This window comes from Doryrhamphus excisus, chromosome 8 (genome assembly GCF_030265055.1).
Source record: "Doryrhamphus excisus isolate RoL2022-K1 chromosome 8, RoL_Dexc_1.0, whole genome shotgun sequence".
Taxonomy (NCBI): Eukaryota; Metazoa; Chordata; class Actinopteri; order Syngnathiformes; family Syngnathidae; genus Doryrhamphus; species Doryrhamphus excisus.
Genome location: NC_080473.1, coordinates 11,580,746 through 11,593,588, shown reverse-complemented (window position 1 = coordinate 11,593,588; position 12,843 = coordinate 11,580,746). Strand labels below are relative to the sequence as shown.

Below are 12,843 nucleotides of genomic sequence, written 5' to 3'. Positions count from 1 at the left end.
CTATCATTGTCTTCACTATGTGAGTGAAATTACAGCCTCTTTTTCCCATTGATAAAGTCTAGTGCGGGCTGCACGGCGGTTAGCGTGCAGGCCTCACAGCTAGGACACCTGAGTTCAATTCCACCCTCGGCCATCTCTGTGTGGAGTTTGCATGTTCTCCCCGTGCATGCGTGGGTTTTCTCCGGGTACTCCGGTTTCCTCCCACATTCCAAAAACATGCTAGGTTAATTGGCGACTCCAAATTGTCCATAGGTATGAATGTGAGTGTGAATGGTTGTTTGTCTATATGTGCCCTGTGATTGGCTGGCGACCAGTCCAGGGTGTACCCCGCCTCTCGCCCGAAGACAGCTGGGATAGGCTCCAGCAACCCCTGCGACCCTCGTGAGGATAAGCGGTAGAAAATGAATGAAGGAATAAAGTCTAGTGCCTGTCTCACCTAACAATTACTGACACCTAGTGAATAACTAGGACTACTACATCCACAATATGAATTTTGGGCAATTTAGACATTTTATGTTTAAAAATGCTTAATTTAGGCAAAATATACATACAATTTACTTGTATGTGCACATATGTTTGTGAAAAACGTAAAACCCGCAAACTTTGAACAAAAATCCGGCGAAGCCAAATATAAAATTGCTCAATAAAGTTGGATTTAAATGTAAATAACAGATGCGAAAAAAAATCACGAAAATAAAAATAAAGACTTTTGCATTGTATATACTTTATATACACTGTGTATACTGCATTACTAATAAATGAAATCGCTTGTATACTGTATATGATGTTAATACAGTATATTAAAAAGAAAGCTGAATACCACCATCTGCCGGATTTAGTGGTGCACTGCCCCAGCAAAGTGTGTGCAGGTCAGATATTAAAGACATGTTTACCTGAGGAGCGGAGAAAGAGAGAGAGAGGCAGTGTGTAAAATGGTCACAGTGTTGACGAGACGAGTGCAGACTGCCAGGCGTGCACAGTGCTCCCTCAAAGCTGCGGGATTTGGATTAAATAGCCTGTGAGAGAGCCGATGAGCCTTGAGCGAGTAAAGGAGGGAGGGAGCTAAGGGCTGATTGTGATCTTTTACCGGATCGAGAGGAGAAGGGGAGGTGCGAGACGCGGAGAATGGGCTATTTTGGACCGGGGCACTGAGCCTGTTCTCAGCACGGTGGCGGCGGTGGTGTTGTATTAAGGCAGCAGCATTCGACGCAACCAAATAGCCTCCTGCGGCCACGACAACGCCGACGGCATCGCACGGCTCTCCACGCATCCTATCAGAAAAGCTCTTCGTTCCCGCCAGTGTGTTCCTGCTTCACGCGCAAGTGCTCCTCACCGGACATGAAAGTGCAGCAAGGCTGCAACTCATCAGACATGGGCATCCCTGTTACCACCGAGGAAGAACTGCGCAGAAACAGCGTCATCACGCCCGAGGATGTGCTTGGCTTACAAAAGATCACCAACAGTAAGTATAGTCTGTTCTAACCTGGCAACATGGGACCTGCCGATGCATGAAGATCAGTGGTGGCCATCTGTGACAGATATGATGCCTTGTGCATTTATCCTGCAACATTTGCATTCAAATATGAATTCAGGTGACGTGACACCAAAACTCTACACTTTTAGTATCCTACACAGGCATATTGTACTTGAGTTCCATTTGACTTTACTTGTGCGTGGATCCCCACCTCAAGACACTGTAACAGGTCCATAGACTAATAGATTAATCAATTACAGTATTAGAGGTCATCAAAAAGTCTGTGCAACCATTTCAGTTATTTGTTTCCTATTACTTGAATCCCATATGCCTATTCATAGCGGTATTTACTGCTTTACTTATGTGTTTTAATGTGGTTTATCCAGCCAACATAATAATTGACAACGGTTATTAGCTTATTAGCTTTGAAATGTTCACAAATTCTCATAAATATGTGTTCCACCTGACGAGGGGTACGTCATCTCCTCGGTGGAAAAGCTTTATCAGGGCTGTATCAGTGAGTTAATACTTAAATCAGTCATGATGGTGCAGTAATCTCTACTCATCACTAACGTGTAATCTGGATTACGTCAGGAGGTCTGAAACACCACGGACATGACACACCACAGGTACTTAATGCTTCCAGTGTCAAAATGTAGGACGTGAAAAAAATAGTTAGTAAATTGGTCGGGATAGTTTTCACAACAATCGTAAAGGATGTTGATCCGTTTATGACTAGTCGCCCACAACAAACAGGTCATAGTGGAGAGACCTGGCAGAGTAGTTTAAAAGTTCGAAAGACTCCAATGATGAGTGACAATTTTGGAAACAACCAATCACCACTTGAGTGAGTTGGCTAAGTTGGTGGAGTAAGATGCTGGTTAGACCTGGCAGGCACTTAGCAGGAGCTTCAACCCTCAACTGTGGGACAGCCTTGGCCATGTTGACATTGAGTCTGAGTGGGCTGTGTTCCGGGCTTCTTTTGTTGAAGCTTTGTTGTGGTCGGTGCCTGTAGTGGCAGTAATCCCAGAACCAATTGGTAGTGAGGGAAGAAGTCCTAATTGGACTTTTTGGTCCATGGGACTCTGGCGGTAGATGGCATTGGCAAAAAACATGGACATGGAAGGAGTTTGGAGGAGCCATGGAGAAAAACTTCAGAAAAGTTTTACCTTTGGAGAATGATCATTAGGTATGAGTGAGCGGGTACTCATGGTATGACAAAAGGGCTCCGTGGATACACAAGACTAAAAAGGTTGGGAAAAACTGGTCTGCAAACCAACAGGTGCCCGAAAGTCAGAGCTTTTCCTCTGGAGAGATGCAGTTGCGACGCAAACATGTTGCCTTAAAAAACATTATTCCAAAAAAGAGCATTCTTATTACAGTTGTCCCTCGGTTAATTGGTTCCAGACCCGACCACAATAAGTGAATTTCCCTGACATAGGATTGACTAATAATAAAGTGAATATAAGCTACTTAGCTAACCAGTTAGCCTCCCCAATTTACTTATTCTAAAGAAAGTGTTTCACACAAAGTGAGGAAGAAGGACAAGGAAGACAAAAACATACCACTTCCACACAGAATGGGAGGATAACCTTTTTTTTCATTCGATCTCAGCCATGGTCGGTTAGTCAATGTAATCTAATGTAATGTCTCAGAACATACTGATGTCTCGCGACCAGAATACTATATATAACTTTTCTTTCAATATTTTTTTATGAATAATATGGCATGATTATTAATTAAGTTATTAATTTTGGAAAAAACTGTGATATAGTGAGGGAGCAATATTACAACTGCGATATTATTATACTTTTGCGGATTACCAATACCTTTCTAGTCTTACCATTGTTTTTTTTTTTTGGCTTTCGTTAGTTTTTCTACATTTTTGACTTAGGTTCCAAAGTACAATACACAGACAATTGGCCTTATTCAATAATAACTCTTTTTCTTCAGTTTGACATTCTTTGGAAAGTCAGCCAACCTCTGACCAATCACAACAGAGTAGGGGTGTTTGGAGGAGTAGGCTGTGGAGTGTTTTGGCCTAGAGGAGAAGAATTTGTATATTTATGTAGTCTTTATGTATCTCCTAGCGTATTGCAGGTATATGACACTTTCTTCACAATGCAGATGTAAATTCTTACCGAGAAGGCAGTTAAGTACCCTTATGTCACCAACTGTCACCAACAAAACAAGTATTTTAGCCCCCCAAAGAAAGGCTATACATCTTGAACCGATGAACCGAACAGTATGCCCAAAGAAAGACATAATCAAATAATACTGGAAGTTTACTCAGAGATGCCTTATAATTTCAATCCACCTAAAATATGCTTCTTCAGTATGAAAATTGTTATATTACAAAATACTATCAATAACCAAAGGCACACATTCCAAACAGTTAAAAAAAAACGCCACAAAAATAATGACGCATGACGTCCACAATTTCACAAAACTTCAACTCGGCCAGCCTCAGAGGATTAACTCTGACGGATCGACATATGTTTTTCTTTTTCTTTGGCTTTTTGGTACTTATTCAAATAGCAGCCCACGTGGCAGCCTCCTTCGAGGTTATGTCACATACAGTAGACTTCCCTAACGCTAGTCAATTTAATGTCTGAATGAAAAACAGCACGATCAGGACAGAATGTAGAAACATGATGTGTCCTGGGAAAACAGGAAGTTGGGTCACCAATGAATGTGCACTGTAGCATTTGATGGTCGCGTCATGATAATATTACCAGCTGCCCCAGACTATGGATTATTGTGACCTGCATTCAGAAGATGATGATGATAGGAGAGTCCGACAGAAGGGAATGTGTTATGTGAAGTCAATCCCTGCATCTGAAAGTCTGTAATTCTACGCTAATCTGTGGGATTAAAGCGCTATAAGTGGCATGCACTTGCTCTTTAGGAGTGTCCCTTTGGTTACATCCTGTCGGTTTCTGCAAATCAAGTTATTTTTCCTCTCGAAAGGTGTCAGACAGTCTTTTCATCAAATGTATTGAAGTCAAATCCATTCAGCAGAACAAAACAATGTATTGCATGCATTTGCTGCTAGCTAAAGCTTGCTTTTCTTGTGTGGAAGGACGGCAGTGACAAGCACCTTCCAGCTCACATACATCTCCACCTCTTCAGGAGGCAACATTTCTGTATATTTTATTATCTGATCAGCAAGTACATTAACATTGCACAGTCTGTAAAAGTTGTGGTGTATAATAAATGTTTCTGCAACACCAGAATTCTGAATACTTAAAGTGTTTTTAAATGAGGGCCTGAAGTCTGAAGCACATAGCCATCACCATCTGGGGGGGGTTACTATGGTGTGGGGTGTGGTGTTCTCACTTATAGCCCAAGTGAAACAGCTGTCCATGAAGTGGTGAGAGTAGAGCAGCAGTGAGTCTTGAGTTAGCGCTTTAGCTCTTTCAAAAACATTGCTGCCTTACCACACTTAATATATACATAATTCTTACATCCGAAAAATGCTCACATGTCCAATGAGTGTGCTGGTCATGCAAGAACTAGGATGGTTTCAGCTTCCAGGAATTGTATCCTGAGTTTTGTAACATGGGGCCGTGCATTATTATGCATTATCATTATCATGTGATGGTTGTGACTCAGTGGCACAAAAATGGGCCTCATGATCTTGTCAGAGTATCTCCATGCATTCAGAAAAAAACTGGCTCTTGCAGTCATTTATTCTCTTAATATTCATAATATAAAGAAATCTAGAGATTGCCTTGTGTTGTAAATGTCCATGTAAACACCTTCATCAACTCCTTGAAGTGAAACACCTCATTTCCATAGCGCCACTGCCTCCCTCGCCCGGAATTGCCTTTGATTTGCTGCTGCACACCAAGTTGAGCAGAGCAGCCAGGTGGATGAAGGCAAGGAAAAAGCTAATTCATCTGCCATACATATCATCAGGGTTGCTAGGTGACAACACTAAAGGAAACCAAGGAGTGCTTTTTCTTTGTATTAGTTTAGCATGACATATTTCTTCACCTTTATGCCAAGCGGTTGGTTGTGCATGTTAGGACACATACACCGTTTTCCGACCTTTAATACAAAAACTGTATCTAAAATTCTACACCTTTAAAAATGGTGCTGAGTATTGATTTGAAAAGAGGCCAATTGGGGTAAAAGCATAGAAATGTTCAAACTATACAAAAACATAAACATCTGGCCATAATGTTTTACAAAGTCGGGCAACTTTCTCTTGGGTATCCCACTCGGGTCTGACTCTCCTGGAAATATTGACCATGAGGTGCGTGCTCTTGTATGTATATTTATCTGTTAGTATACAAGATTAGGACTGCCTTCCGAGAAAGCATATCTTTTCCATGCTCCTACATACTCCTAGCACAAAATGACTTATCAGTCAGTTTTTACATTGTGATACTTTCGTCGGCACACAGCACACATCTAATTTTGTAGCCACAAGCGACTGTGAGAAAAGAGCAGACCGTGGCTCCAAATGTCTGAGCTGTGACTACACTCCTGAATCCTGAACATTGAGTACATTGTTTCTTGGGTTCGCATTACACAATTAAAGCAAGGGAATTATGAACCATGTTTTTTTTACTGGAAAATGTGTGGGTCACCAACATCTTAGGGGGCCACTTTCATACTTTTTGTACCTTGACATCTTAGATTTTGTGTCATAAGTGACAAAGCAAATAACTAGTTAATAATTAATATCATTTCTGTTAGATGGACACCTATTTTGTAATGATTGCCGTGGAAAAGTCCATTAAAACAATAAAATGAGTGGTGGACTTTTGCATAGTACTACTGCTAAAACTACAGTTTCAGAACTAGCTATATATTAATTTGTTGGTGAAATTCCTAATAATGAAATATAGGCGCAATAATGTGATGATACGATGAGGAGGCTATTCATGCAAATGGATTATGGGGGCTGGATGAGGCCTGCGGAGTTCTACGCACGGTGTTAAGAATAGAAGAGTCAGCAAAAGCTTATGATTTGGATTAGCGCCCCAAATTAAAAACACAGACACAAACATGATGCCGGCGTGTGATAGATAACTTGCTTGATACCATTCTGTGTGAATACATATTTAACATGTGCATTGGTATGTATTGTAGATGCTCTGTGTTGTCATGCAATGAAGTCCGGTGTTTAGACTTGTGTGATGCTGCAGAAGACTGGACAGTGTAGTCTCATCAGTGGCGGGCGATGCATTTAGTACCTTGGTGATCAGTGGTAAATTTGACGCTCAGCCAAATGTTACAAGCGTAAAAGGAGCACCTCTGTTATAAAGGGTTCAGACAAGCACAACACATCCTACAAAATTAAGACTGCTGGGAATAAAGTAGTACAATTTCATGGAACTAATACTACAATCTAAGTTATAAATGTAGGTCAGAGCTTCTGATAGTGTTTAGGCCAGCAGAGAAGGCCTTGCTGGCCCGGACTGTACACCTCTGAGTCTCTTTGCTGGTAAGCTGCTCACATGCCCCCCTTCAAAAGTGTTGCAAGAGGGTGTTGTATTTAAGAGAGACCTCTGTTAACCCTCTTACAAAGTTTTTTTAAGGCCAGAATAATAGAAACCTTGTGTGTTTAGGAGCAGAAACGAAAAAATCAACATTCCATTGGAAGAAATACAGTATATTTTAAGCGGAGTTCATAAACATGCATTAATTATATACTAATTATACTAAAATTATATAAACATAAAATATTGCAATTCCTGCTAATGCAGTGGCATGCAAACACACATGTTCAATGTATTAGCCAAAATAGCTACCTTTAAATAGCTGGCTCTAAATAGCTACAGAATAGTGTGCTTTACTTTATTAAAACCTCTATAAATATCCTCAAGCAGGTGGCAAAATCCTATGTGGGCCATCTGCTCTCTAACCCACCCACAAACAGTAGACCATGCAATGTGTGTATGTACACACAGGTGTACACACACTGTTGCTTCCCTGTGTGTTATACTTGTGTTTTGTATGTCTTTAAGTGTTGTGTGTTTAATTATTCATGTGGTCAAATGGATTACGTAACATTGGACTGGTAACATAGACTTTCCAAGGTGTGTGTGTGTGTGTGTGTGTGTCACTGGTCAGTCCATGTGATGGTAAAACACAATAAGCCTCTTACATTTAATCCTCCTCCCATGTTGACAAAGTAGCATCTCACACACATGTATACACACATAGTGTGGTTGTCAAAGAAGTTCATTCTAGATTTTTTTTTCCTGTGTGGATCAGAAAAACAGTCAATATGTGTGGGGTGACATGTGTCCTGTTTACATCTTTTGTGTTAATTGGGAACAATCAACACTCTGCATTACATTATTCTAGTGTATGTGAATGCGGTCTTATTTCCTTTGTGTTTCAGACTATCTTTGTTCTCCAGAGGAAAACGTCCACATGATCGACTTCACCAGATTTAAAATCCGTGATATGGAGACGGGGACAGTCCTGTTTGAAATCACCAAACCTCCACTACCGGGTCAGCTCAAAACCTGCAAATCAGACCACAAAGGGAACATTTGTTTTGTGATGTTTCATTTTTTTGCTTTTTTACATTGCATATAACGCCATGTATGACATATGACATATTATACATTTGTAGTAAATGTATCAATTTAGAAAGGATTTGTACATATATAAACCGCACGTCATAAAATGCCATATTATGCTACACATGAGCTCTCAAGAAGGTCATTACTCAATATAAAAACCTGGCTAACAGTGTCATCTTGCAAAAAAAAAAACGCTAAACTCATCACACTGCAACTTAACACTCAAAAGGTATCCAAGAAATACACCAATAGTACCAATACAATATAAAACAACCTGCAATGCATTTCGTCCCAGCAAGACATTCAATTGGTTATGACTGCCAGGGCACTGCAATGATGTCGGCCTCCCTTGGGGGCAATGCAGTGCCCTGACAAACTCTTTGCCGGAACAAAACTGTGGGGAAAAAGTTTAAATTGTTTATTTTTAAGCGGTATTGGTACTTGTATATTTCTTAGCTATCATTTGAGTGTTAAGTTGCTGTTTGATGATTTTAGCTTTCTTTTTAAGATGACACCGTAAGTCAGACTGACCTCTTGTGATTTCCAATGGGTTGACAAGCTCTTGTGAGTTCCCCTCTAGCTGGTGATTGGCTCGTAACTGGCTCCTGCCAAAGCACAGAATTTAAACGATTAGTAGTTACAAGTAAAGGAGATGTCACAAGATTAGAACAGTCATGAGTTAGCCACACCGCTAATTAAGGAGTATAAGAAGTGGCTTATACACCGGAAATTACTGTATATTTCTTGAAAATATTGGTCAATTGTATCTTTGGAAGCTGCATTGTTTATATAGTTAATCTTTCTTTAACTATGATTTATTTCCTTTGCTTTTTAGCAGGGGGCAGAAAGCACTGCGACCCCAACGCTGGGCGCTTCGTACGATACCAGTTCACCCCAGCCTTCCTGCAGTTGCGGCAGGTCGGAGCCACGTAAGTCAGCGTTCAGTTCATGTGTGAAAAGATGGGAATAAAGAAGAAGAGAGTAAGGGAGAAAGAAATAAAAGCTGAATGATACACTCAGTCCTGCTGCTCCAAAGAAGAGTCAGACAGGATGTAGGAGGTTGTGTGGGCTGACAAGTGAGAACATACAGAACAGGCAAGCTGTCAATGTTGGTCAACGCAAAAAACAACTACAAGTTTTTAGCACACAATCACTGCCCGCAATATTAAATCCAGAATCCAGTACAAAAAACACCCACATGTAGGATGTCTGTGGAGATGAAAGTGGCTCTAGAATGGAGATAAAAGCATTTGTACGTTGATCTTCAACAAAATTGGCCTAATGAGGGCTGTGCTTGCTCTTGCCTCATCAAGGTTTCCTTTTACCAGCAATAAACAGCACCACAGTGATAGAGTCAAAACTGGTCTGAATTAACAGAACACTGTAACCATACCGAAGCTAATCATGAAGTGTGGGCGGGACTACAGATTTTGGTATCAACATGATAGCAGGCATATACAGGGCAAGCATTTTTTTTATTTTATTTGGGCAAATATATGAAAAATTACAGTGCATTTCTTACATCAATCAAAAAATAACTTTCCATTATTTACATTTGTATTCAACTATCTGATCACAAGCCCAAAAGGAGTAGGCTGAAGCAAAAGCTTATAAATGCTTTTTGCAAGATATAATCATGTTCATGCCACAGTCTTGTTTTCCCCTGTTATTATTATCTATATATATATATATATATATATATATATATATATATATATACGTATATATATACGTATTATTATTGTTATTATCATTATTGTTATAATCTTTATCATTATTATTATTATTATTGTTATTATTATCACATTATTATAATCATCATTAATATTACAATTTTCATCATTATATTTGTAACAATTTTTGGATTTTTTTTTAATTATTTAATTTTACAGACTTCATTGCTTCTTGTAGAGTGCTGTATCATTCCATCTGTTGTTTTCTGAAATCTGCAGTATTTGTGCTTTTATTGTCAATTTATTAGCCCACTTTTTCCCCCCAAGTGTAACATTTATCATATCATATCATATCATTTTCTGGATTGCATGTGTCTAATCCTGTGCATTAAAAAACAAGAACTTGAGACTGTGTCTGAACAGGTGACCAACTCAAACATCAGTTTCTTCTTGTCAAGCCCTACCTTGAAGTTTTTAGACGTGCTTTTAGTTTGTGTGTATCTAGTCTTGTGCATTAAAAAAACAAGAACATTGTTGATACTTGTCACAAGATTGTTGAAGGATTTTGTGTTTTTCCCTTGAATTTGTAGATCATGATTGTCTCACAGACAAGTCGTTCTGGCTTTGAATTCAGCCTGGACTTATGTGTGGAACTAGTCCATTTTCCTCCCACATCCCCAAAATATGCATATGCATATAAGTTCAGTAGAGACTCTAAATTGTCCATAAGTGTGACTGGGATAGGCTCCAGCTCAGGATTAGTAGTACTAAATGACCAAATGAATGGAAATGCAATGGATTTAATGCCAAGCATTGAGCAGGTCCTCTTGTGCACGTATGTACAGGGTGGAGTTCACAGTGGGCGACACGCCCATCAACAACTTCCGTATGATCGAGAGACACTACTTCCGTGACCAGCTGCTCAAAAGCTTTGACTTTGAGTTTGGCTTCTGCATGCCCAGCAGCAAGAACACATGCGAGCACATCTACGAATTCCCGGCGCTGTCAGAGGACATCAGTAAGCACAGGCGCATACTTCACATGCATCTTTATCAAGATCCCATCGTGTAAATCCCAAATCTCTTGTGTTCTCTCTCCGAAGTGCATGAAATGATCCTACATCCTTATGAGACGCAGTCTGACAGCTTCTACTTCGTGGATAACAAGTTGGTGATGCACAACAAGGCAGACTATTCCTACAGCGGGGGGCCGTAGAACCGCCATTTTATCCTCGTCCTGCGTTAGACATTTCCCCACACAACTACAACTTCAGGATCACAAATGGAAGAACCCCAATGGACGGATCACTGGCATTAATCAATCTCTTGTGTAGAAATATACATCGGTGTGTGTACACCGATACATCGGTACACACGCAGTGTCCATACAGTACATATCAGTCAACCTCAGTGGGCTCCACTCGTTCATTAGATGGGCATTGTGTTTTATAGCCAATAATAGTGTTAGAGGCCATATTACTATTTGTCTTTACTGAGTCTAATATTTATATAGTTTGTACTACTGATGGATTCTATTTCTGAGTGACTCAATTCAGAATGGCAGACAAATGTTGAATTTTTGTGTGTGCGTGTGTGAGTGTGTCATATTTTTTTCTCTTTGTTTTCAGTTTAATAGCACTGCTGTGTCAAGAGTATTTTTCAAAGGAGTAGCCATTTTGAAGTGTCAGACAGCATACATACAGTATCAATTTTGATATCCAATACATGCACTATAGCACTGACCACTCCAAATACAGTTGCACTCAGAATTATACAATCCCCATTGTAAATTATTTTTATTTCCAAAGTTTGTAAGCTTGCAGGAGTTTGCATTAAATAAATAAAACAAAGCAAAATTCACAATGAGGGCTAGATTAATTTCAAGTGCAACTGTATACATTTTAATTGCGGTAAATGTAAGTAATTTATGTCAACAAATTTTGAAACTTCATCAATGCAATAAATATGGGACTTTTTTTCCGAAATTCTGTGTTTTTTTTATTCTCTTTCTCTTGCTGAAAGTATCCAACTAAATAAGAGTGTCTTGATTGCTGGATAAATGAGATGAAGCTGCACTGCACTGCACCCAATGAGCCTGTGCTGCCATCTTTTGTTCGAACTATTTTACTGCAGTAATACCTCTCGACAACCGCTCGGTGTCGCTCGTGTGTTTCCGTCTGCTACAATGAAAGCAAACGGATGATTTTCAGAATAAATCGTAGTTATTATCATAGTTTTCAGATGCATAAATAGTGTATGTATAGTGTAACACTATTGTGATAAGGGAACATAAAGTTATATTTCATTACATTTAATTGAGGAAAAGCGGTAAAAAATGAATGAATTAATGAATGTAAAGTACGTGAAAATTGAGTCAAGATGGCCGCCCAGTACATACAAGTGATGAAACTCTGTACGTGTATCACCGATAGAGGAAAAAAAACATATTCGGGTTATTACCATATTTCTCAGTATGTTACAGTCTTCTTTCAACTTGCTCTCACTTCCTAAGCCTCAAGCTTGAAACTGTTTTCTGTAATTCCTCTTTTTTTTAGCAGCTCACCTGTGTGGGTTGTTGTATGTCTTCCCCACTTCCTGCTTTTTGGTTGCACTTCCTGGTGCATGTTTCCAATGCTCTGTGGCTACTTGAATTTGGAACAGAAATTGTATGAGACAAACTCGATGAAAAATATGGGTAACAGTGTTCAATTATTATTATTATTAAATATTATTGCTCTGATTATACTATTTTATCAATATTGCCCAGTAGTGTTTTATATGGCATTATTTAAATTTTTGGATGAAATGGACAACACATGCCGATTTTCTAAGAAAAGAATACAACAAATAATTCAAAATAATATACATAGGATTAAGTAAATATATATTAATAATAAGGGGGTTGCCAAATTAAAATATGACAATTCAAAAAAACAATGTCACATGGGAACTAGGCCTGGGACAATAATAACACCGATCTAAAATGCTTCCGGAACACTAGTAGTGATATTTTTCTTGGTTTAGGTCACTAATTAATAAAATGTAAGTCAGAAGTGCAGATTGCCAATAGTTTCCACAATACAGTATTGGGTCAAAAAAGGATATTTATGAAAAATAAGGCAAAAACTGTACTTTATCAGAACATCTTT

The 12,843-nt window shown here is 39.2% G+C and overlaps 1 protein-coding gene and 1 long non-coding RNA gene across 3 annotated transcripts; one reads left to right on the top strand and one right to left on the bottom strand.

The window, feature by feature from the left end:
• Window positions 1-930: 930 nt before the first annotated feature.
• unc119a (unc-119 homolog a (C. elegans)) lies at window positions 931-11,679 on the top strand. 2 transcript variants are annotated; one of them, XM_058080641.1, is made up of 5 exons: window positions 931-1,462; window positions 7,836-7,949; window positions 8,861-8,951; window positions 10,541-10,713; window positions 10,798-11,679. In XM_058080641.1, exons 1-5 carry the CDS (start codon window positions 1,339-1,341, stop codon window positions 10,908-10,910), a joined length of 615 nt encoding a protein of 204 aa, XP_057936624.1. In that variant the 5' UTR covers window positions 931-1,338; the 3' UTR covers window positions 10,911-11,679. The 2 variants fall into 2 exon arrangements, with proteins under 2 accessions (XP_057936624.1, XP_057936623.1); XM_058080640.1 differs by having other exon boundaries at window positions 933-1,462; window positions 8,858-8,951.
• Window positions 6,915-12,312, bottom strand: LOC131134931 (uncharacterized). The gene is made up of 3 exons (XR_009131493.1): window positions 12,258-12,312; window positions 8,554-8,627; window positions 6,915-7,962 (listed from the first exon to the last, which is right to left on the bottom strand). It is a non-coding gene; the product is annotated as an uncharacterized LOC131134931 (long non-coding RNA).
• Between the last annotated feature and the right edge of the window lie 531 nt (window positions 12,313-12,843).

Bases quoted from the DNA above. Each gene is read 5' to 3' on its own strand.
- unc119a (XM_058080640.1), top strand. From the start codon at position 1,339: ATGAAAGTGCAGCAAGGCTGCAACTCATCAGACATGGGCATCCCTGTT. The intron at 8,952-10,540 runs GTAAGTCAGCGT...ACGTATGTACAG, and splicing joins TTGCGGCAGGTCGGAGCCAC to GGTGGAGTTCACAGTGGGCG. The intron at 10,714-10,797 runs GTAAGCACAGGC...CTCTCTCCGAAG, and splicing joins GGCGCTGTCAGAGGACATCA to TGCATGAAATGATCCTACAT.